A 27,357-nucleotide genomic window follows, 5' to 3' on the forward strand; every position below is an offset into this window, starting at 1 on the left:
CTCGTGGTTTGTGAGTTCGAGCCCCGCGTCGGGCTCTGTGCTGACAGCTCAGAGCCTGGAACCTGCCTCAGATTCTGTGCAAACCCCACCTCTCTACCGGGCCCCCCCCCCCCCCGCTTGTACTCTGTCTCTCTCTGTCTTTCAAAAATGAATAAACATAACAAAAAAATTTTTAATGAATTAACATTAAAAAATATATATTTAAAACCACAAAGTCACACATGAAAGTTAAATCTTTTTATACATCATGCTGAATTTCTAGAAAAGGTGTAGAAGTAATGTCTGTTAAATCTATAAATGATGCTATATTTATTGGAGGAGGCCTCACATTTCAAATCTGATGTCCCCTGTTATATATATGGAGCTTTATTTATTTTTTATTTAACGTTTATTTATTTTTGAGACAGAGAGAGACAGAGCATGAACGGGGGAGGGTCAGAGAGAGGGAGACACAGAATCTGAAACAGGCTCCAGGCTCTGAGCTGTCAGCACAGAGCCCGACGCGGGGCTCGAACTCATGGACCGCGAGATCATGACCTGAGCCAAAGTCGGCCGCTCAACCGACTGAGCCACCCAGGCGCCCCTATATATGGAGCTTTAAATACCACAGATCAGGGGACAGCAAACTGTGGCCCCTGGGCCAAATCCAGCCTGCACCTGTTTTTATAAATAAAATTTTATTGGAACACAGTCACGTCTATTTGTTTATACATGGTCCATGTCTGCTTTCGTTGTATGAAGGCAAAGTTGAGTAGTTGTGACACAGCCTGTATAGCTTGTACAGCTTTTAGGGCTGCTATAAGAAAACATCACAAAATGGCTCAAACAACCGAAATTTAATGTCTCACAGTTTGGGAGGCTAATGTCCAAGATCAAGGTGCCAGTGGGTTTGGTTTCTTCTGAGTCTCCTCTCCTTGTCTTGGAGATGGCCATCTTCTTGCTGTGTCCTTACATGGCCTTTCCTCTGTGCACTTATCCTTGGTGTCTCTTCCTCTTCTTATAAGAACACTGGTCCTTTTGGGGGCACCTGGGTGGCTCAGTCAGTTAAGCGTCGACTTCAGCTCAGGTCACGATCTCGCGGTCCGTGAGTTCGAGCCCCGCGTCGGGCTCTGGGCTGATGGCTCAGAGCCTGGAGCCTGCTTCCGATTCTGTGTCTCCCCCTCTCTCTGCCCCCCGCCCCCGTTCATGCTCTGTCTCTCTCGGTCTCAAAAATAAATAAACGTTAAAAAAAATTAAAAAAAAAAAAAAGAACACTGGTCCTTTTGGATTAGGGCCCCACCTTATGACCTCATTTAACTATAATCACATCTTGAAAAGCCCTGTCTTTAAATATAGTCACGTTGGGGTTCAGGGATTTGTTTTAATTTGTTCAGATTGCTGTAACAGATATACTGTAGACTGGGTGGCTTAAAACAACAGAAATTTCTCACAGTTCTGGAGAGTGGAAAGTCTCAGGTCAAGCTATTGGCAGAGTCAGTGTTTGGTGAGAGTCCATTTCCAAGTTCATAGATGGCCATCTTTTTGTTGCGACCTCACATGGTGGGAAAGATGAGGGATCTCTCTGGGGTCTCTTTTATAAGGGTACTAATCCTATTGATGAGACTTTACTTTCATGACCCAATCACCTCCCAAAGTTCCCCACTTCCTAGTGCCATTACTTTTGAGGTCAGGATTTCTTTTTTTTTTTTTTAAGTTTATTTACTTATTATTTTGAGAGAGAGCACGTGCAAGTGGGGGAGGATCAGAGAGAGAGGGAGAAAGAGAATCCCAAGCACACTCTGCCTGTCAGCATGGAGCCTGATGCAAAGCTCAAACTCATGAACCTTGAGGTCAGGACCTGAGCCAAAGTCAGATGCTTAACCAACCCGAGCCACCGACATGCCCAGAGGTCAGGATTTCAACATGAGTTTTGTAGGACACAAACATTCAGACCATAGCAGGCTTCAACATGTATTTGGAGGGAACACAATTCAGATAATAACAAGCCTGTGAAACCTAAAATACTATCTAGCCCTTTACAGAATAAATTTCCTGAACTTGAGGGTGTGGATAATAAACTATAATATGTCAACATTCTACACTGTATACAAATATCTTTAAAAAAGCAAAGCTTGTAAATTAGGCAACACAATAGTCCTAAACTGTACCATATAGAGAACTTACTTGTTTTGTAATTGAATTGTTTTGCAAAAACTAGAGAAGGTATCTTTTTCCTGAAAAATAGAAGGCAGAAGTGTTTTTCTGAAGATAATTTTATGTCTTCTCTAATTGATTATTTTTGTAGCAAACGCTGTTAAGTTAACCTCCTATTTCTCCCATTGGTGAGAGTGAAATCCCCCACCCTGCATAATATGACAGCTAAATGCATGACACCTGACACTGGCCTGATGCCTGAAAGAAGTTTATTACTCACATATATTCACAGCTGAGGGAAAGAAAGCACATAAACACCACGCGTAGGTTGCACTCAGGAACAGAGCAAACCATTAGGAGTAATGGGAGGCAGCAAGAGAGTGAGCTGTTACCTGGTTTCTACCAGAGAATGTGATTAGCTCCTGTGAATAATTCATGGGCTGGCAGGGTGAGGTGAGGATAGGACAATGATAGTGAAACTACATTGTGATAAACAAAGTTTATCACAACACCTTAAATTCATATTATACTACTTTACAGAAAACAAAGTTATAATTTCATTTACTCCCCTTTACCTGGATTTACCTGGATTAGGAGCCTTTCCTGTAGGGCAAGGAGCATGTTGGCAAGAGCAGAGGAATCCACGTTTTGGCCTGGGGGGCCCTGTGTGGCTCAAAGATGTTCAGGCAATGTGTGAAATTTTAATTCTTACACACAACATTAGAAACCAAGTTTGTCAGGGGAAACTTTCAGTCTTAGATTACCAATCTAATTTGCCTTACTACTAGCAAACCCTCATTACACCAACTTTTTCACATAACTTTTTCAACTTCATTCTTCTTCCAAATAATCCCAACCTTTTTTGATCCTTTGCTTTTCTGTTAAAATTTTAAAGTGAGCCTGTCCATGTCTACCCATAAAAAATGTCTTATTTTCTCAAATGATTTTTTCCTTATCGAGGACATTTTTTTCTCATTTACTCTGTTAATTAAGCTAATTACATTGACTGATTTTGAAATGTTAAACTAACTCGCATTCCTTGAATAAACGCCACTTGGTCATGATATATTATCCTTTCTAAAGTATTGCTGGATTGGATTTGCTAATATTTGAAGACTTTCACTTCTGTGTTCTTGCGTCATTGTTCTGTAATTTTCTTTCTTTGCAATGTTCTTGTCAGATTTTGGCATTAGGATTATTAAGCCTCTGAAAATGACCTAGGAAGTGTTCCCTCCCCCCTTTGTTTTGTAAAATACTTTCTGAAAAACTAGTATAATTTAGTCCTTATATGATTAGTGGAATTCACCACTTGAGTCTGAAATTTTATTTCTAAGAAGGTTTTAAATTATAATTTTAGAGGGTTTCTGTTTGTTTTGTTCTGTTTTATAGGGCTATTCAGATTTTTTTTTCTCTGTCCGATTTGGTAAGATCGATTTTTCAAGGAATTGTTAATTTTATCTAAGTTGTCAAATTTGTTGGCAATTTGTTGTTAAATTTGTTAATAATACTCCCTTATGCCGAAAGTATAGGTGTCTCTCCTCTTTCACTCTTTATATTGGTAATTTGTGTTTTCTCTCTTTCTTGGCCAGTTTTACAGGGGGTTACCAGTTTTATTCAACTTTTGAAATATTCTGCTTTGGCTTTGTTGATTTTCATTATTCATATGTTTTGTATTCCATTGATTTCTGCTCTTGTTTTTTACTTTCTTTGGGTTCATTTCTTGTCATTTTTAGTAGCTTAAATTATGTTTTCTAACCATTTTTTCTTTTCTAATATATGAGTGTCCTCCAAGTACTGTTTTAGCAGCATCTCATGAATTTTGAAATATATTTTCATAATTTATCTTAAAATATCTTATTTCCTGGGGTGCCTGGGTGGCTCAGTCGGCTGAGCGTCTGACTTCAGCTCAAGTCATGATCTCACAGGTTTGTGTGTTCAAGCCCCATGTTGGGTTTGTGCAGATAGCACAGAGCCTGCTTTGGATTCTCTGTCTCCCTCTCTCTCTGCCTCTCCCCAACTTGTGTTCTCTCTTTCAAAAATAAACATTAAAAAATTTATATACAATTTTTTGTCAGGTTAGCTAAGATACAGTGTATACAGTGTACTCTTGGCTTGGGGAGGACATACCCATGATTCTTCACTTACATACAACACCCAGTGCTCATCCCCAAAAATGCCCTCCTCAATTCCCATCACCTATTTTCCCACCCCGCCAAATTGTTTTAACTAAAAAATATTTTATTTCCCTTATGATTTCTTCTTTGATACATGGTTATTTGTAAGTGTTATTTAATTTCCAAATATTTGGGGATATTTTAGTTATTTTTTTGCCTTTGATATCTATTTTAATTCCATTGTGCTTTGAGAAAATCCGCTGTATGATTTCAATTATGCTGACATTATTAAACTTGTTTAACAGGACAGCATTAGTCTATCTTGATGTATGTTTCATATTAATTTGAAAAGAATGTGTATCCTGCCGTTGTTGGGTATGGTGCTCTGTACATGTCAATTAGGTCAAGTTCATTAATGGTATTATTTAATTCTCCGAATTCTTTTTTATTTGGCCTATGTGTTCTATCAGTTGCTGACAGAATTTTTCAAATCTCCTTGAAATGTTTGCAGATGTGTCTATTTCTTCTTTTACTTGTGTAAAATATTTATTTAATGTACTTATTAAATTTTAATTTTTGATTTAATGTATTTTGAAGCTATATTTTTAGCTGTATAAACATTTAGGATTATGTCTTCAGGAAGAACACACTCTTTTATCATTATTAAATGTCCTCAATATCTGGTAATACTCCTTATCTTTAGGTCTACTTTTTCTGATCTCAGTAGCCACTCCATCTTTCTAGTGATGATTGTTTTTCACAAAATAATTTCTTTGCATCCTTTTCCTTTCTATTTCTCTGTGTCTTTATAACTAGAGGGTATCTTTTATAAAGAGCATATAATTGCATCTAATTTTTCTTGCAGAATGATAATCTCTGCCTTTTAAAAAGATTTTATTTTTAAATAATCTCTACATCCTTTGTGGGGCTTGAACCCACAACCCTGAGATTAAGACTTGCATGCTCTACCAACTGAGCCAGTCAGACACCCCAGTAATCTATGCCTTTTAGAGAGTGTGTTTAGTCCACTAACTTTAATTATTGGAACAGTTTGCTTCATGTTTACTATCTTTGTTATGTCTTTGTCCCTTATCTTCTTTGTTCCCTTTGCTTCACCTTTTATACCTTCTTTGGATGAATCAAGGAATTTTTAAGGTTCAATTTTATCTCATTTGTTGGCTTTTTAAGTATACGTCTTGCATATTTCTTAACAGTTGCATTACAATATGTGTTTTTAGGGGCGCCTGGGTGGCTCAGTCGGTTAAGCGTCCGACTTCGGCTCAGGTCATGATCTCACAGTCCATGAGTTCGAGCCCCACGTTGGGCTCTGTGCTGACTGCTCAGAGCCTGGAGCCTGTTTCAGATTCTGTGTCTCCCTCTCTCTCTCTGACCTTCCCCCATTCATGCTCTGTCTCTCTTTGTCTCAAAAATAAATAAACGTTAAAAAAATTAAAAAAAAAACAATATGTGTTTTTAATTTATCACAACATCTTAAATTAATATTATACTACTTTACAAAAAACAAAGTTATAATTTCATTTACTCCCCTTTATGCTATTATTGCAATTTATTTTACTTCTTCATATGTTATAAACCCAACAATACTTTATTATGTTTTTGCCTTAAACAATTTATAGATTTTTTAAAAACTTTAATTTTCTTTCATCCAAAAGAAATTCATTGACATCTGCATACTGCCTTTAATGAATTCTCTCAGGTTTTGATTTTCTGAAATATCTCAATATGTATTGCTTTTAACTTTTAAATAAGTTTTGTTGAACATAGAATTCTTAGTTGACAAGTAGGGTTTCTTTGTTTTTCTTACACCACTGTGAAGATTTCATTTAATTGTCTTCTGGCTGCCATCATTTCTGATGAAAAGTCATCTGTAATTATTTTTTATTGTTTCCCTACTGGACTGTCCTTTGTTGTTATTTTTGCCTTCCATCCTTTGTTTTCAGCAGTTTCACTAGGTTTCACTAGGTTCTTTTTTTTAAATGTTTTTATTTATTTTTGATACAGAGAGAGAGAGCATGAGTGGGAGAGAGGCCGAGAGAGAGGGAGACACAGAATCTGAAGCATGCTCCAGGCTCTGAGCTGTCAGCACAGAGCCCGCCGCGGGGCTCGAACTCACAGACTGCGAGATCATGACCTGAGTTGAAATCGGATGCTTAACCGACTGAGCCACCCAGGCGCCCCTTCACTAGGTTCTTCTTTATGTTTGCCCTTTCTGGAATTCCTGAAGTTTTTGGATTTCAGGGTTAACGTCTTTCCTCAGTTTGGGGGAGTGGGGAGGAATATGGCTGCTATCTCTTAAGATAATTCTTCTGCTCCATTCTTTCCTCTCCTTCTAAGACTCCAATTACATATGCATTAGATCAATGATTCTCAAAGTGAAATGTGGTATAAGAACTTCTGGAATTCTTCAAGACCCTTTTAAGAGATCCACAGGATAAAAACATTTATTATAAGAATATTCTCATAAGCATTCAATGTAGTTTTCTAGAATCTATATGATGTGTGATATCACAAAAGATTGAATGCTGAAGCACTTTTGAAGATCCAGCTGTCTTCTATTATATTAAGGAGATTTGCATACACACACACAAGTCAAATGGTGCCACTCTTCTCACTACTTCTGTTTTGGAAAATACAGTTTTTTTATTTCATTTTTAAAATATGTCATTTATGTTAAAATTTGTTATTGGCTGTGTGCCCCCTCCCCAACTCATATGTTGAGATCCTAATGCCTGATCTGTGAGAATGTGACCTTACTTAGAGATAGGGTCTTTGTAGAGGCAGTCAAATTAAAATGAGGTCTTTAGAGTGGGCCCTAAGCTAACATGACTGGTGTCCTTATAAGAAAGGGAAATTTGGAGACAGACACACACACAGGAAGCATGTCATGTGAAGATGAAGACAGAGATTGGAATAATACTTCTATAAGCCGAGAAATGCAAAAAATTGAAGTAAGCCACCAGAAGCTATGGAAGTCATTCAACAGATTCTTCCTCATAATCCTCAGAAGGAACCAGCCCTACTGATAACTTGATCTCAGATCTCTAGCTTCCAGAGCAATGAGACATTATGGTATTTTGCTACAGCAGTGCTAGGAAACTAATACAGCATGTATTTGGCTTATTGTTTTTTAATGAATTAATAAATATTTCTAAAATTCTTCAGTGAACTGAAGAGCTCTTTATACTCTTAAAATTACTGAGAACTCCAAAGTGTTTTTGCTTATGTGAGTTTTATATATATATATTAACTGAGCCAACTGAGCCACCCAGGTGCTCCTAAACATTTTTTTAAAAAATGTATTTAAATAATAGAACCATTCTGGAAGCCCTCAAACTCTGGACTATGTGTCATTAGCCCACTATCTGCTTGAGATTCATTCCTCTGTGCAAGTTTGTAGCTGCTATTGGCAAGAGGATTAGTCTGATAACAAGCTACCTATACAGGTACTCTGAGAAGGTATTTAGGTTATAACACCAAACATTCATGTAATAAGACATTATTCATGTGTTTTTGTCTGTGAAATCTCCCATTTTAAAGAGTTTTTTAAAATTCAAGTATTATTGACATACAATATTATATTATTTTCAGGCATATAACATAGTAAGTTGACATTGGTATACACTGTGAGATTTTTACTTTTAAAGTGGCATATACACCCATATTTCTTTGGAATTTCACATGGCCCTGCTAATCAGCCCTCAGGATTTCACATGGATGACCCTCAGGAGTCAGAAAGTAACCTAGGATATCTCTCTATCTAAGAGTCTTACAGTACCTATTCTCTATTAAATGCCTTTCACAGCTCCAGAATTCTACAGTCAGTAGAAAGCAGCAACTGCATCCTCCAATCCACTTCTTTATTTTAGACTGGACACATCCCTGTAGCTACTGTCTTGTTACTTTTCAGGACTGGTAGGCAGAGATATGAGTGGGCAGCACACTTAATATGGAATCCCTGGGATGGTGCTGATTTACAGTCACACAACCAGATCCATGAGACCCACAGTGACATAAATATGTACACAGGAGCAAAGATACATAAAGATACACACACTGATGAGCACTTCAGGTACACACAGACACACTGAGTGACATACAGAGTAACATATACAGCATACACACACTCATAACTGGACCTGTGAAACCCACAGATTTACAAAGGTGTGTATCTACCCAGACACAAACTAGAATTGTGAGAGAACAGCCACACACATACAGGTTTACAGATTCACCTGTACAAGACATGCACACACTGTTACACAGAACACAGACACAGATGATTCTCTGAACCATCCACAAATAGTTACAGGCAAAAACACACAGAGGGGCACAGGAGCAAATACACACATAGTCATTCACTCAGACCTGTGAGACACACACACATACACGAGCACATATCTATACAAACTCAGACCAGACCTGTAAGTCAACAGCTATATGCCATCACATACAGAATCACACCAGACTCACAAACCCACAAGTGCAAATTACACTTCCATGTACAGAAAGCTTACACACATACACACATCCAGACACATACCAGAACTGTAAGAGAGCAGCCAGATACAGGCCCGCAGACCAGATTGCATGCATACACTCTTTCTCAGAGGCACACCCATATACACACACACATGAGAAATGAGGCAAGAAACACACAGAGTCAAAATGAACATAGGGTGATTGTGCAACAGATACAAAGAAACAAGATCTGAGAGACCCACAGAGACACAAATATATATACACAGGCTCACCTATACACAAGGACTCACACAATAACCAGCCCTATAATACAACAACCACTCACCACCACACTCACAGATTCACAACCAGACTTGTGAGATTCAGATACACACAGTCTCACACCCACCCAGGCTTTTGCCCTGGGGTTGCTAGTGAACACTGCACTGAGCACAGCTCGCTGGTGTCAAATGAGACCCTGTATGTGGCCAAGCCTACCTGTAGTCAAGGTAGGGGTCTGAAAAGTTTCCAGTCTGCCTCACCCCAAACTAGCTCTCAGGAACCTGGTAATAAACTTCTTTCTGGAGTTACTCGGCCTGGGTTCAAAGCCTGGCTCTTCATCCTCCTGGCTGTGTGAACTGCGACAAGTTACCCCACCACGCTGTGCCCAATTTTCCTCATCTCTAAAACGAAGGTAATAATATTTACCAAACCTCACTGAGCTGTTGTGAATGGTCTGCCAGAAAATACATGTCAAGCTCTTTCCAGGCAAGAAAGGTGCCTGGCATGTTGTTGGTCCTCAATAAATATCGGCATCATCACTGTGATAAAGTTAGGGGACTGTGCCAGAGCTGTACCACAGCCCAGATCCTCCTTCCCAAGCTCCTAAGGGTGGGCAGTCCCACCAGGGCTCGGGCTCTCCCTTCTTTGGGGTCCAGGGTGCAGGCCACCACCTCTAGGGTCCCTAAGACCAGAGGCCTGAGGATTCGCAAAAATGAATGTGGGTCGGAGCCCACCCGACGCCATCTGGAGGCATGGACGAACTGATAGGATATTTCCACGTTTCTGGGTACCGTCCTCTCACATCCCCAATGAGAGAGAGAGAGAGAGAGAGAGAGACACTCACTCCACTCATTCACTCACGCACCCACCCACCGAGACACAAGAGCCTTACGCAGCAAAGAGTGGGAGGAAGAGTGGGGCGGGGCCAGAGAGTTTAGTTGCTGCGCTGGGAACTACATTTCCCAGAAGGCTGTGCTTACAAAGCCGGTTCGCGTCGAGGTGCCAGGCAGCTCCGGGACCCCGACTGCATTCTCTCAATGGAGTCCGCGCCAGAGCGACGCAAAGGCTACCGGAAGTTGTAGTTCGCGTCCGGTCCGCGCAGGCGTACTTTCCCGCGGCGGTCGCTGAGCTGCTCCTTTGTGGCCGTGGGTCCGCTTTTGTGGGAGGCCGGCCCGCTTGCTCGAGCATCTGTCCGAGCGTCGGTCGGTCTGTCAGTCCGCGGAGGGGCCGCGTTCTACGCCCGCTGCCTCCGGACGGCTGAGCTTGAGGCCGGCCCTGGTCCCCCGACGCAGTGCCCCAGGTCGCGGGTGATGGGGCGTGAGCGCAGCCTCGGGTGTGTGGCGCTTGCTGAGCCAGCTTGACCCCGACCTTGAGGGGAACTCAGGAGTCTCCGCGTGCGTGACCGTGCAGCCGGGAGTGCGCGTGCAACCCCACGGGGCTCCCCTGTAGGCTGTCCCTGAGCCCCAGGAGCAGGACCCGCGCCTCTGGGCCTGGCCTGGGGCCCAGGAGGCTGCAGAGCTGCCCACGCCTCCGGGGAACACTGCCGAGGGGCGCCATGGAGACCCCTGCCCCGAAGCCCCAGGAGACAGGTACAGTTGACTCTTCTAGTCACTGGGTCTGTGGCCTTGCGCTTGAGACTGACACCCAGAGATGTCAGCCTAGTTTCCCAGAAGCACCTAGCAGAGTCAGGCCACCGTGCGCACCCGTTTACTTCCACGTCTCAAGCATGCTGAAGAGGAAGGGAATGGCAGTATTCTTCCTTCTTGATTGGAGTGCCTGAGACACTGGCAGAATTAATCCCTGATGCCTATCGGATTGTGTTGGATATTGGGGCTCCCTCCCCACCCCACCTATATGGGCGGTTCCTGACTTCTCTCTAATCCTACCCCATGCCAGGGGTGGAGTGGGCTCTATTTAGTTCAGCCATGCGCCTGGTGGCTATGGGCAGAACAGCCCCTTTGACTCATTTCTCTTCCTCAGCTCTGCCCTCCCAGGAGCCTGCTCTTACCCTCAGAAAGAATCCAGAGGATAAATTGGGTCAGGGTCTCCTGGAAGCCAGGTCCGAGGTGAGTGGTTGTCTTTTTTTCCTTCTGAACATCTCGCTCTTTATAAAGGGGGTTGGCACTTTTCTCCTGCCCGGGATTTTCAAGTCATTCAAGGACCACCTCTCTCCCTCTCCCAATCTGGGGTGCCTGCTCTCCTGTCCTTAGGAAGCTCTGGGCAAGGGAACAGCTCTGGTAGAAGAGTCCAAGTGTGCCCTTGAAATGAGTGTCCCTTCCAGCTTGATTCAGCCCAGTGGGTGGGTCATTTGCCCAGCATTATAGCAGGAGCTCAGAGGAGTGGTTTTAGTGGAACCCAAGCATGTAGATGACAGCTCACACAATCACTTCAGTCACCTTCACATGCAGACCTGGGGGATGGCCCTCCTTGGGGAGAATTTTCTGGGATGGAATCAGGTAGGGGGGTGTGGAACAGTTGAAGTAAAGGCTGCATTGCAGCACCAGGGTAAGAGTGTTGGTAGGGGGGTGCGTCCCTGTCTGCATTTCCACTGTACGGACCCCGAAATGGGGTTGTCAAGGAAAAACCTGGAGTTTTAGCAGATTTGGGAGCTCAGCGAGGAATTGGCCCTGGGGCCACTTCTGCAGCTAAGTAGGGCCCAAATCCCTCCTTTCACAGACTTTGGGTTTTGTTTCTCATTTTGTTCTACCACCTAAACCACCCCCATCCTTCACAGTATTTAAAAGGGTACAGTTGATAAAGAGAGTGTTCAGTAGTGAGAAGGGCTGGAGGATGGAGGGTCCTTTGACTTTTTTAGGGTTTTGTGATTCTGTTAACCTCCCACTTGAAAGGGGTCTGATTACGGAAAAATAGAAGTAACTATAAAAACCATGTTATGAGATGTGCCTAGCTTCTGTAATGTGTTAGAATGCTCTTTTGTTCTATAAAAAGCTCAAGATTGAAATGGCTGTCAAATGCTGTATGTGATCTTTGATGGGTCAGAGATCCAAAAAATTCAATCAAAGGAAGTTTGGGACAATTGAGGACATTTGAAAATGGATTTATCTTAGATCGTATAGTATCAACATTAAATTTCTTGGGTGTGATGATAACACTGTGATTGGGTAAGAGAATATCCTTAGAATATACAAGGTGAAGCATGTGGGGTAAGATACGATGTCTGCAACTTACCTTCGAATGGTTCAATAGGAAGTGTGCATGCACTTGTGAGTGACTCCCTCAAGGTAGTACCTTTCTTGTTCATAGGTGTTATTCCTAAAGAATCAGCTTGTTAGATCCTTGAGTAACTGGTCCTCCTCTCCTGAGTACTCTTCTCTCCCAGCAGTCCTACTCAGACTCACAGTCAAGTGTTTTGCTCTCCTGGGACATCACCCACCCCCCCCCCCCCGCCCCCACAGTCTTTTCTGACTTCCTTGCCAGTTTCAGTACCACACATTTGATTCCCACACCTTCCCCCTGGGATTTGTTTCCTATTCTATTCTACAGAATGAATGCACACCAGACATGGGCTTCTCCCAGTGGGTTGGGAATACCCTCAGATGGGCCTTCACAAGGCTCAGATCCTGTCTTGCCCTTGCCTTTTGACACCCTCACACAGAAGCCGTGTAGCCTCTGATAGCCTCCTTTCTCCAACACCACATTCTGTTGTCTCTGGAGCTTGTTTCTGCCTATGTTTCTCCTTTCTTCTGCTAATGCCATGACCATTATGCTTCATCCCTGCCTGCCTCAGTTATGGGCATGTTCTCAGCATGTGTCCTCACCCCCACTTTCTCATCTCCATGAAATCCAGTGGGTTTTCTGAATCACATTTATTGAGGTATAATTTATATAAAGTTCTCCAATTTTAAGTATAGGATTTGATGAGTTTTGTTAAATGTAACCAGCACCACAATCATAACATAGAACATTTCCATCACCCAGAAAGTTCCTTCATACCCGTTTACAGTCAGTCCTCTCCCCCAATCCTGTGGCAACCACAGTTTTGCATTTTTTAAGAATTGTGTATGGAAATACATAGTATGTAGTGTTTGGTTTCTTTTTAAAAAGATTTTTTTAATGTTTATTTATTTTTGAGAGAGAAACAGAGACAGAGACAGAGCATGAGTGAGGGAAGAGGGAGAGGGAGACAAAGAATCCGAAGCAGGCTCCAGGCTCTGAGTTGTCAGCACAGAGCCCAATACAGGGCTTGAACCCATGAACCGTGAGATCATGACAGCTGAAGTTGGACTCTTAACCAACTGAGCCACCCAAGCGCCCCTAGTTTTGTTTTTTAAAGATTTTATTTATTTTTTTTTTTTTAAGAGGGAGACCCGTGAGTAGGTAGAGGGGAACAGAGAGAAATCTTAAGCAGGCTCCACTCTCAGCACAGAGCCCAACGTGGGTTGCAGTCCCATGACCCTGGGATCATGACCTGAGCCAAAACCAAGAGTTGGACGCTCAACCAACTGTGCCACCCAGGTGTCCCTAAATATTTTATTTTTAAGTAATTTCTATACCCAACATGGGGCTCAAACCCATAACCCTGAGATCAAGAGTTGGGTCTGCCAACTGAGCCAGCCGGGTGCCCCACGCAGTCTTTAGTTTCTAATTTCATTTAGCATAATGCTTTGAGTTCATATCGTTATGTGAATCAATAGTTTGTTCCTTTTTATTGTTAAATAATATACCATTTGTATTAGTTTACAAGGGCTGCCATAGCAAAGTGCTACAGATGGCTTAAACAACAAATTTATTGTCTCAGTTCTGGATGTTCAAGATCCAGATTTCAGCAGGATTGGTTTCTTCTGAAGCTGCTCTTCTTGGTTTGTAAAGGTACCTTCTCCCAGTGACTTCACATGGTTTTTCTCTGTACATGTCTGGGTCCAAAGTTCATTTTATTATCAGGACACCAGTCCTATTGGATGATGGCTCACTATAATGACCTCATTTTGCCTTAATTATCTCTTTAAGGACCCTCTCTCCAAGCATGGTCATTTTTCTGAGGTACTAGGGGCTGGGACTTCAACATGTGAATTTGGAGGGGTCACAACTCAGCCCAAAAGACTGACTGTATGGATATTTACAATTTGTTCATCCATCTACTAGCTGAGGGATATTAGGTTGTTTCCAAGTTTTGGCTATTACAAGTAAACCTGCTATCAATATTTGAGTACAAATACAGATATTTGTACTCTGTTTTAAATTCTCTAGAATAAATTGTTTTAAATTCTCTAGAATAAATACCTAAGTGGAATTGCTGAGTCAAATAGTAAATATATGTTTAATTATCAATTTTATCGGTCATTTCCAAGAGCCATCTTTTGATTTGATTTTCTCTATTGAATTTCTGTTTCCTATTTCATTGATTTTAGATCCATATTATTTCCTTCCTTTACTTATTTTGGTTTCTTTTTTTAAAATTTAAAAAAAATATTTATTTATTTTTGAGAGAGAGAGAGAAACAGAGACAGAGAGTGAATGGGGGAGGGGCAGAGAGAGAGGGAGACACAGAATCTGAAGCAGGCTCCAGGCTCTGAGCTGTCCATACAGAGCCGGATGTGGGGCTCGAACTCATGAACCATGAGATCATGACCTGAGCCAAAGTCAGTTGCTTAACCGACTGAGCCACCCAGGTGCCCCTACTTATTTTGGTTTCTTAAAGTTGAAACTCAGATATTGATTTGGCACCTTCCTTCTTTTCTCATATACCATCCAATGCTATAAATTTCCCTCTTAGCACTACCTTAGCTACATCCCACAAACTTTATGTTGTATTTTCATTTGTATTCAGTTCAAAATAGTTCCAGTTTCCATTGTGATTTCTTCTTCCAACCATGTGGTATTTAGGAATGTGTTGTTTAATTTCCCAATATTTAGAGGATTTTCCAGATATCTTTCTATTATTGATTTCTAGTTTAATTCTGTTGTAGTTAGAGAAGGAACTTTTGTATGATTTGAATTTTTTCAAATTTACTAAGATTTATTTTATTGCTCAGAATGTGGTTTACCATGGGTAAATGTTCTATATGCACTTGAAAAGAATGTGTCTTCTGCTTTTGTCAACTAGAGTGTTATGTGAATGTTAATTAAGTTGAATGATGTGTTAATTGTTTTATATCCTTACATATTTTTTGCTTATGTGTTCTATCAATTATTGAGAGAGATTATTGTTGAAATTACCAAGTATAATTGTGGATTTGTCTTTTCAGTTCTATCAGGTTTTTGCTTTATGTATTTTGAAGCTCTTTTGGTAGGTACATCTATAATGTTGTGAGCTTTTAATGAATTGCTGTTGTGATGATTACAACATTACATAATCACATAGTGATTATTATGTAACATCTCTCTTTATCTCTGATGATGTCCTTTGCTCTGAAATCTGCTTTGTCTAATGTTAATGTAGCCACTTCAGCTTTCTTTTGATTAGTATTTGCAGGATATATCTTTTCCCATTCTTCTACTTTTAAACTACCTTTGTCTTTGTTTTTCTTTTTTTCTTATTTGATGTTTATTTTTATTTATTGTGTATGTGTGGTGTATTTGTCTTTGTTTTTTTTAATGTTTATTTATTTATTTTGAGAGAGAAGGATCACGCACAAGCCAGGAAGGGGCAGAGAGAGGGGGAGAGAGAATCCCAAGCAGGCTCCACACTGTCAGCATAAAGCCCAACACGGGGTATGATCTCACCAACCCAACCGTGAAATCATGACCTGACCTGAAATCAAGAGTCGGACATTTAGCCGACTAAGCCACCCACGTGCCCTTGTCTTTGTTTTTAAAGTGGGTTTCTGTGGCTGACATATAGTTGGGTCTTAATTTTTTAATTCGATTTGACAATCTTTAATTTTTAATTGGAGTATTAAGACCATTCACATTTATTTATTGGTTTACTTTAAGTTTATTTATTTATTTTGAGAGAGAAGGAGTGTGTATATGCAAGCAGGGGAAGGGCAGAGAGAGAAGGAGAGAGAGAATCCCAAGGAGGCACCACACCTGCAGTGCGGAGTGGTGGCTCAGTTTCACGAACCATGAGATCATGACCTGAGCTGAAATCAAGAGTTAGACACAACCAAATGAGCCACCCAAGCACCTTAAGACCATTCACATTTCTTTTTTTTTAAATTTTTTTAATGTTTATTTATTTTTGAGACAGAGACAGAGCATGAACGGGGGAGGGTCAGAGGGAGGGAGACATAGAATCCGAAGCAGGCTCCAGGCTCTGAGCTGTCAGCCCAGAGCCCAACGTGGGACTCAAACTCACAGACTGTGAGATCATGACCTGAGCCGAAGTCGGATGCTCAACCGACCGAGCCACCCAGGTGCCCCAAAGACCATTCATATTTAATATAATTATGGCTATGACTGGATTCACATCTGCCATTTTGTTATTTGTTTTCTATAGGTCTTGTGTCTTTTTTGTTTGTTTCTCCTTTATGCATTCTTATGAGGTAAACAAATACTATTTTAGTATACTCTTAGTTTCTCTGATTTTGTTAACTTATTTTTTCCTTTTAGTTGCTTTACTAGATGCTAGAGTGAATTTGACTTTGTTGAGTGTTGGCTTTTTTTTGGAATTCTTAAATATTTCTGGAATTTGTTCTGGGCGGGCATTGCTTAGTATTAGTTGGATCTTTCAAGGCTTGCTCTCTAGGTTTTGTTAAGGTGGAGCCAGAGAAGGCTTTAGTCTTGTGCTAATTTTGTCAGACCACTGAAGCTCTTCTCTTCTATGGACTTTTCTCGGTGCCCATTCAGCAGGAGGGCATTCCACTCTGGCTGGTGAGACCATAAACTACCCCCAACCTTGTGTGAGTTTTAATAATTGTTCTACCTACTTCTTTCTGGTGTTTCTTTTCCTGGTTTGGGGTTGTTTCCTCCCAGGCACATGCCTATTGGTCCTCAGTCAGTCTCAAGTGGATCCAGAGTTCTGGGTCCTCTGCTCTGGCATGTAGCCCTAGAAATTTTAATCACCTGGACACCCTAAACTCTGTTCTCCTTCAAGTTGGTGAGACCACAGGTTCTGTCTGGGTCACCACTCCCCACACTCTAGTCTGGAAACTGCTTCCAGGTGGGAAGATCGGGTGGCTGTGGGGCTCATTTTGTTTCCCTTCTGTCAGAGGTCTGTTCTGAGCTGCAACTCGTCTAGTGTCTTGAATTCAATCATTGTTTCATACATTTTGCCCAGTTTAGCAGTTGTCTGAGGGAACAGGGCAAACCTGGTCCTTGTTACTTTTTTGTGTCTGGAAGCAGAACATGAAACGCAGTTTTTACCAGGCTGCTTCTTCTTCACTCTGCCAGCCCACACGCAGAATCTGTTCTTGTCCCTCTCTCCTGCCTTCCCTCTGTCCATCCTGCTGCAGAACACAGGCATCAGCACCTCAGAGCACGTGTCTTCATCCTCTGGCCACAGCGACACCTCCCACTGCTCCTCATCCATGACGCCAGAGCTCCATGAGCGTGAAGTATCAGGACACACCCCCCTGCTGGAGCCTAACTCACCCTATTTCTGGGCGCCAGTGTGCTCTGCTGTGGCCTGCCCCTTCTCTAATGCTTGAGACAGGAGACATCCCTGACACGATTCTGGACGCGGCACGTGCTGCTGTTTGTTCTCTTCTCATAGAGCCAGGGCAGGGTCTCCAGCCTCTTGGTGTGCCCAGCCAGAGAGGCCGGAGATGGCCAAGCGGGGACTGACAGATGCTGCGCCCTTTCCTTGGTACCTGAGACTGGGATACTTTCACTCTGCTTTATTTTCTCTTCAGCCACAGGAGGCCCCACTGCTCCCAGTCTTTTCCCTAGCTGCAGGAAAACAGGCTCAAGGAAACTGGGTGGCCGGACCAAAATCATACTGCTAATCCCTGCCCTGCTTTGCTTTTCCTTCTTCTTTGAAAAGTAATTTTTTTTTTTTAATTTACAAAACCAATATTTGCTGTGTAACAAAGTTAATAATCTTCTCCTTTCCCTGTACCTACAATCACATTTCCTTAAGACAACCAGTGTCCTCAGTTTTGATACTTATTCTTCCACATGTCTTTCCTTGTTCACATGAGCAGCTTCCAGCATACGTAGACATAGGGCTTAACCATATTGTTTTAAAAATGGGATCAGACTGTACACATTCCAGTGCTTCCCTTTGTTTTTATGGACGTATAATTCACATACCATAAAATCCGTCCTTTTCAAGCGTACAATTCAGTGGTTTTGAGTGTATTCACAAGGCAGTGCAACTGTCAACCGTAGTCAGTTTTAGAACATTTCTATCACCCCCAAAAGAAGCCCTATATCCATTAGCTATCACTCTAGCCCTCAGCAACCACTAATTTGCTTTTCGTCTCTCGGTATTTGCTTATTCTGGGCATTTCATATAAGTGGGATCATACTATATGTGGCCTTTTTTGGCTTCCTTCACTTAGCATAATGTACAACGCATACCTTTGGATAGCTGCATTATTTTCCGTGGTCTGCCTGTAGGCGCCTACCCTAATTTAGTCAACCATCCTGATGCCTTGGTTGGTTGGTTTCTGGTAAGTACAGTGCTGGCAATACTCAGCCTTGCATTTGCTTCCTTATGTGCAGAAACTTTGTTTCTACAGTGTGAATACCCAGAAGGGTAGAACAATTCCCACTCCCACCAAAAATGCTTCCTCATTGCCAGGATGCCAGGTTTTAATTAGTGCTCCCCTGATAGGTAAAAAGTGTTACATTATTTTGTTTCAATCTACGTTTTCCTGACCCCCCCAAAAAAAAAAAAATCATTACTCTTTTTATATGTCCATTGGAAATGTGCAGTTCTTCCTCCTTGAATGGCTTTTTCTTATTTTTAAAATTTTGAAACCTTTAAGCAGAGTAATAACAACCCTCTGTGTACCTACTTGGCAAAATTAATGACTAAATCGTGTCATATTTGTTCCAAATCCTTTAAAAAAGTAAAATATTGCAGGTAAAGGCAAGAGGTTTTTTTGCATCCTCCCTGGCCCCCCATCTTCTTCTTCCCCTGCCCTCCTCAGTCTGTGACAGTATCAGAGGATGGTGACGAACGGCAAACACCAAAGGGTACCTGCCATCTGCCAGGCACTCGAGTGTGTGCTTCACACACAGTAGTAATTCATTCAGTCCTCTCTGTGATTAATGACATAGGTACTGTTAACAGACAAGGAAACTGAGGCACCCCCAATTCATAGAGCCAGGAAGGGCAAGAGTGGGTAGCCCACCCAGGCCATTGGGCTTAGAGCCTGTGCTCTCATCCGCCAGACAGTAGAGCAAGATGCACATCTGAGTATCTGTAAACTCCACGCGGTGCTGTGTGTGGTTCTAGACGGTACCGTGTCAGGCATCACACTGGGCATGGTTTCCCTCAGCCTGCTTTTGTGCCCACCACACTGTGCTCTGAAGAGCTCCCCACAGGACGAGTTACTCCGCCATGTTCATTTTCAGTGCTGCACAGTTTTCTGTGGTATATTCATCCCTACCGGTTAATGGGCGTTCAGCATGTTTCCAGTGTTTTCTCAGTTACTCGGGTTGGATAGGAATCTCAGAGTGAACTTCTGAGGCACAGGGAACACACACTCTCGGCTTCACTAGAGAAAGTGGAGCAGGTTTTGCTCTCCAAAATGGATGTCCCCCTGATATCTATCCAATGGTGTAAGACCATCTGTTTCCCCACGGACCTGCCCCCACTACTTCCTTTCAGACTTTAAACATTGTGCCTCTCTGCTGTGTGTGAAATGGTATTTTATTAATCATTTCTGTGTATCTAGTGTAGCTGAGCGTCTCCTCATGTGCTTATTAGTCATTTGTCAGTGTTCTGTGAATTGTCTGCTTAAACCCTATGCCCATTTTCTTTTTTCTTTCTTCTTAGTGATTTGCCAGTGTTGCATGCAGAAAATGTAAACCTTCATGGAAGAAACGTAAATCGCCCCCTCCTGGTTTCTGGGTTTCCTGTCATGCTAGCCAGGGATTTAGGGAACTATCTCCCAGCAGCGCCCACATTTAGATCCTTGTCCCACCGAGACTTGCATTTTGTGTGTGTTATAAAGAGTGGCTTTATCTTTCCTACTGTGTTATGTTGGTGTTTGTCTGAAGTCGGGCTGCCGTAACAAAATACCACTGACTTGGCGGCTTAAACAACAGAAATGTATTTTCACACAGTTCTGGAGGCGGCAAGTCTGAGATCAGGGTGCCAGCAGGGTCCGGTTTGCTGAGGCTCTCTTCCTGGCTCTTGCTTCTCGGGATGCGCAGCAGGGAGAGAGATCTCTTGTCCTCTTCAAATGCAGCCACCAAGCTTGTCAGATCAGGGCCCACCCTTATGGCCCCTTGTAACCTCGGATACCTACTAAAGAGACCCTGGCTCCAAATACAGTCATGTTGGAAGTGAGGGTGTCCACATATGATTTCAGGTGGACACAGTTCTGTCCACAGCAATGGTGAAAACTGTCTAAAAGTATAAACCACTTTTTTAAACATTTTTTTTTTAACATTTATTCATTTTTTGAGAGACAGAGCATGAATGGAGGAGGGGCAGAGAAAGGGAGACACAGAATCCAAAGTAGGCTCCATGCTCTGTACTGACAGCACAGGGCCCAAAGCGGGGCTCAAACTCATAGACCGTGAGATCATGACCTGAGCCGAAGTCAGAGGCTTAACCGACTGAGCCACCCAGGCACCCCAAGCATAAGCCACTTTTAGAGCTGTTGGTCAAAGCTCTGGTGGTCCCTAAGGATGCCCCCACTCTTCCTGACCTCCTGGTAGGCAGAAGGCCTCATCTCAGGGCCTGACATTGTGTACCACGGTGCCTGACCATGGGTGCTGATGCAGGTCCAGGGTTTCCAGAGAAACCTGATGACCCCTGGGAGCTTGGTTGCATGCCAGTCACTCCCAGCAAACACTTACAAGATGGGAGTCAGGCCTCCCCTGCTTGGTTTGTTCTTCATTGTTATGTCTAATGTAATGCCCTGTCTATGATTTAAGCCAAGATCCCACAGTACCCGTGTCTTTGAAGAAAGACACACCTTTGCCACCTTAGGTCAGCGCCCTGATGGGTCTGGAGAGCTTATATACTGCTATCAAGGGGGATGCAGAGTGGAATTGGAGCGTGAAGAGCTAGAGGAACATTGGGGATGGCAGCCTGGAGGCTCCAGAGCTGGTGAGGAGCCCCAGGCAGCAGAGGAGCCTGGGGTTCTAGAACAGGAGTGCCTGCACATGTCAGTGACCACTGTTGGGGAGAGTGGGAACAGGTCAGGACATGAGCTGAGGGAGGACAGGGGAACAGGGGTCTGGTGGGAAGGTGTGGGAGGCAGGCAGGCAGAACACAAAGTGGCTCCCTTGGTCCTTTGGGCCTGTGCTTATAAGTAGAGTTTACTTCCTTAGGGTGTAATAATGGCTTCCTGCCCAAAGTAGGGTCCTTTTGCAATGGTGAGATTTGAATAGGGCTTCTGGGTTCTTTGTACTAGTCTTTCAAGTTCTTAAGCTTGACATTCTTAAGCCTGGGAAGCATAGCATCTTACCCAGAACTTACAGCAGCCTCCAGCCCACTGAGGCACCTGCACCAGGGCTGGCCAGTTAGCTTGGCCCTCCCAGTCCAGAAGGCCAGGGCCTGCATGGCCATTCCTGGTTCAGACATGGTGTGTATGTTGGGCTGTAGATAGATGGCATCTACATCACAACCTTCCATACTCAAGAGAAGGTCACCCAAGGTTAACCCTTCATTCCTAAGGTCCTGAGTCGACATGTGGCTCCCTTGGAACCATGAACGAAGTCTGAATCACTCCTGTCCTGAGTGAATGAGAATGTGTGTGTCATTCCAGGAATCGGTGACTTTCAAGGATGTGGCTGTGGACTTCACACAGGAGGAGTGGGGCCAGCTAGACTCCCCTCAGAGGGCCTTGTACCGTGACGTGATGCTGGAGAACTACCAGAACCTTCTTGCCCTGGGTAAGATAGCTCCTCAAGCTCAGCCTGCAGTCTGGGCATTCTGCCATGCCAATAGGTATTCCCAAGCCTCCCTTCGGTGCCAGGCCCAGATGCAGGAGATGTGGTCTCTGCACTCATGCTGGGCCTGGGCAGTGCATGGTAACTGCCAACATCCTTGCCTGGAGGTGGGGCTGGTCCCAGGGTAGGGGCCAGAAGAGAGGGAGGAGATGGACGGGGGCCTGGGAGCCCAGCCTGCCCTGGAGCTTTCCAAGGGAGATAGAGAGGGGAACATTAGTACCCACGGGGTCCTCAGAGTACATGCTTCATTTGAGGTTCTGCATGTGAGACCCCCGTCCCCGGGGATGGCGCACACCTCTTAGTGCTGGGCTGTCCTGCTGTGGGGAGCCACAGCACTCAGAACCACACACACCACTTCCTCCCTACAAACAGGACCCCCAGTCTGCAAGCCAGATGTGATCTCCCACTTGGAACGAGGCGAGGAGCCGTGGTGGATGCCCAGAGAAGCCCCTGGAGGGGCTTGTCCAGGTGAGCAGGGAACACAATGGAAGGATGTACAGACCCTTGCCTCAGTGCTCACACCCCCGTCCCCGTGTGGTCCTGCTTCCTTCCTTCAACACATACGTTGAACACCAACTGTGTGTGGGCAACTGTGCTGGAAATTCAGTGGTAAGCAAAACAGGCAAAACCTCTGCCTTGTACTAGCGAGAGACAGAAATAATGTCCACATCTCTGGAAACATTCAACAAGTGGCAAATGGACAGGGGGCAGGGAGTGTGTGGAACCGGGGCTTCACTCACCGAGAAGAAGGCAGAGTCAGCCTTGGGTTGGGAAGGGAGGGGGATCAAGGTTCGCAGAGGTGGCTCCAATGGAGATCATCCCCCTGGCATGTGAGGCTGACAGGAGACTGATTTAGCTTTTAAAGAGATGTACGTACATCAGAGATGTACATACATACAGCAGTCGATGTTTCGATAAGTGAATCATGTCCAACCGCCAGACCCTGTGAGCCCTGCCCCTTTCCTGGGTCCCTGGCTCTATTTGGAATTTCCCATCTCCATCTTCCTCTGCCCCGTCTCTTGTGGGCTTGCGCCCATCTCACCCGAGATGCATGCCCCGAGCCTTGGCGTGCTCTGGCTGTTGGCCTCTCCTCTCTTCTCTGTGCTCACCCGAACCCCCGGCAGACCACAGCCTGAGTTCTAGTGCCAGTTCTCCGCGTGCTTATGGAAGATTGCATTTTCTGTTTCTTACAGAAGGGGAGCCTGGGCATGAGGTGAAGGATGAGTCGTGTCAACGACAGGGTGTTCACAAGGAAGAGCCTTACCAGGAGCCCATCACTGAGCCACTGGTAAAGTCTAGCATCCACAGCCCCGGTCTGGGCAATGGGTGGGCCCGAGAGCGTCCGGCAGCCTCTCTGGTGAGGGGTGAGGCCACACTGCAGAGGCCACCGCCCACCAGCTGCCGGGACATTTCCCTGGAGAGGCACCAGCAGGGCCATGAGGTGTCTGAGAAGGATTTCCCCTCTGGGCGTACCCTCTTCACCCCCCAGAACATTCCTGAAGAAGCAGACCCTCCTGATGGGTCCACCGAGGGCTTCCGGTCTGGTGAGGCGGCCACGAAGCACCGGAGAGCAGGCGCAGGGAGAGGCCCGTGCAAATCTGGTGATCACAGTGAACACCTGGCCCCAAGCAGGAGGCGGGTGGCGGCCTCTGGGGATGGCCTCTTCGTGTGCAGCGAATGCGGAAAAGCCTTCCGCCAGAGCTCATCCTTGACCCTGCACCGGCGGTGGCACGCCCGAGAGAAAGCCTACAAATGCCATGAGTGCGGCAAGGCCTTCACCTGGAGCACCAACCTCATCGAGCATCAGCGCATCCACACCGGCGAGAAGCCCTTCTTCTGCGGCGAGTGCGGCAAGGCCTTCAGCTGCCACTCGTCGCTGAATGTGCATCACAGGATCCACACAGGCGAGCGGCCCTACAAGTGCAGCGCCTGCGAGAAGGCCTTCAGCTGCAGCTCGCTGCTCAACATGCACTTGCGCGTGCACACAGGCGAGAAGCCCTACCAGTGTGGCGCATGCGGGAAGGCTTTCAACCAGAGGACGCACCTGACGCGCCACCAGCGCATCCACACGGGCGAGAAGCCCTACAAGTGCGGCGCGTGTGGGAAGGCCTTCACCTGCCACTCATCCCTGACTGTGCACGAGAAGATCCACAACGGGGACAAGCCGTTCAAATGCGGTGACTGCGACAAGGCCTTCAACAGCCGCTCACGCCTCACGCTGCACCAGCGCATCCACACGGGGGAGAAGCCCTTCAAGTGTGGCGCGTGTGGCAAGGCATTCAGCTGCCACTCGTACCTGGTGGTGCACCAGCGCATCCACAGCGGGGAGAAGCCCTTCAAGTGCAATGAGTGCGGCAAGGCCTTCAGCTCCCACTCCTACCTCATCGTGCACCAGCGCATCCACACCGGGGAGAAGCCCTTCGACTGCAGCCGCTGCTGGAAGGCCTTCAGCTGCCACTCGTCCCTCATCGTGCACCAGCGCATCCACACCGGGGAGAAGCCCTACAAGTGCGGCGAGTGCGGCAAGGCCTTCAGCCAGAATCACTGTCTCATCAAACATCAGAAGGTCCACGCCGGGGAGAAGTCGTTCAGATGTAACGAGTGTGGGGAAATGTTCGGCTGGAGCGCCCACCTTGCCGAACACCAGAGACGACACAGCGAGGAGAAGCCCTTTGCCATTCAGTTCAACAAGCACTTACTGAGCACCTACTACGTGCCGGGCAGCCTGCTGGGCACGGGGGGCACGGGCATGAGCGGCGTGGACCCACTCAACGCCCTGGACGTGGCAGAGCTCTTGTGCGTGGTGCAGCCCTCGGCCAGCAGGACTTTCCCGCTGGGCAGCAAACCTGGAAATTAGCATGGCGTGCTGGTTGTCATCAGCCTCGCTGCTTCCCCAGAAAGCACTGCGGCTCAGATCCACGTGCCTCAGATACAAGACTGGCCCTGCCGCCTGTGCCCATCTCCCCACGTGCTGGGACACCTCTCTGAGCGGTCAGCACCACCCTGGGAAGGGCTGCCCTATAGGAGGGAAGACGTGAGGGCCATTTGAGGATGTCCCGTCGTCCTGCTTTCCTTGGGCTTACAAGTCACCGACCTGGGGAGTAGGTCTTACCTGAGGACAAAAACAAGGTATATTGATCATTGTGTCCTTGGGACCGGCTCCTGGCATGATTTCGATCAGGAATTTATTTCCTTCGTATGCTGTTATGTTTAGAATAATAATAATGGTAATAATAGAAACAAACAGAGTAAGTATGAACGCTGTTCTTTCCAAGTGAACATTATTCTGTTCTGGGAGAGGAGAATAATCTTCACTGGTGGGGGTTTGGGAAAAGGCAGATTTCCCGGCCTGGCTTCATTGAAGCAGCTCTACTGCTGGTGACAGCACCTCCATCTCAGAAGCATATGGCCCAGCATCAGCGTAGCCAGGTCCTGACACACCAGCTTCGTCCTGGTGGGAAATGGTGAGCACACAGGCTGGTGCCCGGCGTTCATCCAGGGTGTGGTGTTGGGGATAGATGTGTCTAGAAGCACGCCTTCACCCGGGCTGGCCAGTCCGCCCGCAGGGCCTCCCTCTGCTCACCGGTTCAGCCCTGTGGGAGGAGCCCCTCTGAGGGGACCTGTCCCCCTGCTCTCTTCAGAGGTGGACGGCGTTCATCTGGAATTAATGTTTATTCCACGCAGTCCTAAGCAAATCCAAGCTGCTTTCTCAGTGATAATACTTTATGTTTATAGAGAGAGCTATAGTTTATGAAATGCTTTTTAGTATACTTTTTAAATTATGGCAGCAAAATGACCACATTTCGGGAAATGTGGAATTAAGGAAAAGACTCCCATAATTGCTAATAAAACTGCATTTCGCACTTTGATACATTACCTTCTGCTTGTTTCAGAGTGGATTTTTACGTTACTGCAAACATAGTGTATATATCACTTTAATCTTTTTTTCCCACCTACTGCATAGCAGAATTTTTTCCCAAGTAACTGCACTGTCCTTGGAGTTACATGTGTTTTAAATGGAGGCATAATGTTCTATTAAATATTCTTTTATTGGATGTTGAAGTTATTTCCATGTTTTCACTATTATAAATCATTTCACAGTTATAAACTATTCTTCATAGAGCATCTTTTTGGGTTTTGTTTGGTTTTGTTTTTTAAGATTTTATTTTTGGGGTGCCTAGGTGGCTCAGTTAAGTGTCTGACTCCTGATTTTGGCTCAGATCATGATCTCACAGTCGTGGCACTGAGCTCTGCATCAGGCTCTGCACTGACAGCACAGAGCCTGCTTGAGATTCTGTCTCTCCTTCTCTCTCTGCCCCTCCACCGTGCACACCCACACTCTCCCTCTCTCCCTCTCTCCCTCTCTCTCTCAAAATAAACTTAAGGAGCACCTGGGTGGCTCAGTCAGTTAAGCATCTGACTTCGGCTCAGGTCATGATCTCACAGTTTGTGGGTTCAAGCCCTGCATTGGGCTGTATGCTGACAGCTCAGAGCCTGGAGCCTGCTCAGATTCTGTGTCTCCCTCTCTCTGTCTGTCCCCTCCCCACTCATGCTCTACCTCTCTCTCTCTCAAAAATGAATAAACATTTATAAATAAATAGATAGATAGATAAATAAATAAACTTAAGGGGAAAAAAAAGATTTTATTTTTAAGTGATCTCTACAGCTAATGTGGGGCTTGAACTCACAACCCTGAGATCAGGAGTCACATGCTCCACTGACTGAGCCAGCCAGGCTCCCCTTAGAGCATTTTTTTGCATTATAGTTCTTTTAGCATTTTCTTAGATTTCTAAAAGTGAAATTTTTGAGGTAAAGGAACAGCCTCAAGAATCACCATTTTTGTATGTTTTTGGTGGTGTGTAAAGTAAGACCATTTCATTATGAAGAAATCCATCAGCAGTAGCGGTCAAGTAGGAATGTCCCCTGCCCAGCCATCTCCAGGGACGGGACTCCCTTTTCAAAGCTGGGTGTCCACACGGTCTTCGTTCAGGCACAGTGACAACACAGCGATGCTCCTGGGCGCCTGCTGCTTCACCACATCCCTCCAGAGTGTGGTCAAGCCAGCCTCCCATTATGCAGTCCCCAGGGCCACATTGTGGCAGTTATGGACCCTTCTGTGACAAATAGGAAGAGTTCTATTTTACAGCCACATTTGTAAAAGACAAATACAATCTGTGCTTGGTTCATCATTATACCCATTTTTTCTCCTTATTTCAAAAGAACTTCAAACGAAAAAATCTCTTTGGGGCCCCGCACACTGTGCCTGCTGGCGGCCCTGCAGTGCGCCTGTGGACTCAGCCAAGTGGTACCTTATTATCCCTTTACTTGGCGCCTCTGTAACTAAAGAGGCCGAATATTGAACACATTTGGA

The 27,357-nt window shown here is 44.9% G+C and overlaps 1 protein-coding gene across 1 annotated transcript; it reads left to right on the forward strand.

Annotated features, from left to right (window-relative positions):
• The first annotated feature begins 10,133 nt into the window (after positions 1-10,133).
• ZNF74 (zinc finger protein 74) lies at positions 10,134-26,157 on the forward strand. Its single transcript, XM_042911201.1, has 5 exons — positions 10,134-10,597; positions 10,989-11,074; positions 21,803-21,929; positions 22,359-22,454; positions 23,180-26,157. Exons 1-5 carry the CDS (start codon positions 10,564-10,566, stop codon positions 24,841-24,843), a joined length of 2,007 nt encoding a protein of 668 aa, XP_042767135.1. The 5' UTR covers positions 10,134-10,563; the 3' UTR covers positions 24,844-26,157.
• Positions 26,158-27,357: the final 1,200 nt, after the last annotated feature.

The sequence above is a fragment of the Panthera leo genome, chromosome D3 (assembly GCF_018350215.1).
Source record: "Panthera leo isolate Ple1 chromosome D3, P.leo_Ple1_pat1.1, whole genome shotgun sequence".
Classification (NCBI taxonomy): Eukaryota; Metazoa; Chordata; class Mammalia; order Carnivora; family Felidae; genus Panthera; species Panthera leo.

Bases quoted from the DNA above. Each gene is read 5' to 3' on its own strand.
- ZNF74 (XM_042911201.1), top strand. From the start codon at position 10,564: ATGGAGACCCCTGCCCCGAAGCCCCAGGAGACAG. The intron at 10,598-10,988 runs GTACAGTTGACT...TCTCTTCCTCAG, and splicing joins CCCGAAGCCCCAGGAGACAG to CTCTGCCCTCCCAGGAGCCT. The intron at 21,930-22,358 runs GTAAGATAGCTC...CCCTACAAACAG, and splicing joins CCAGAACCTTCTTGCCCTGG to GACCCCCAGTCTGCAAGCCA.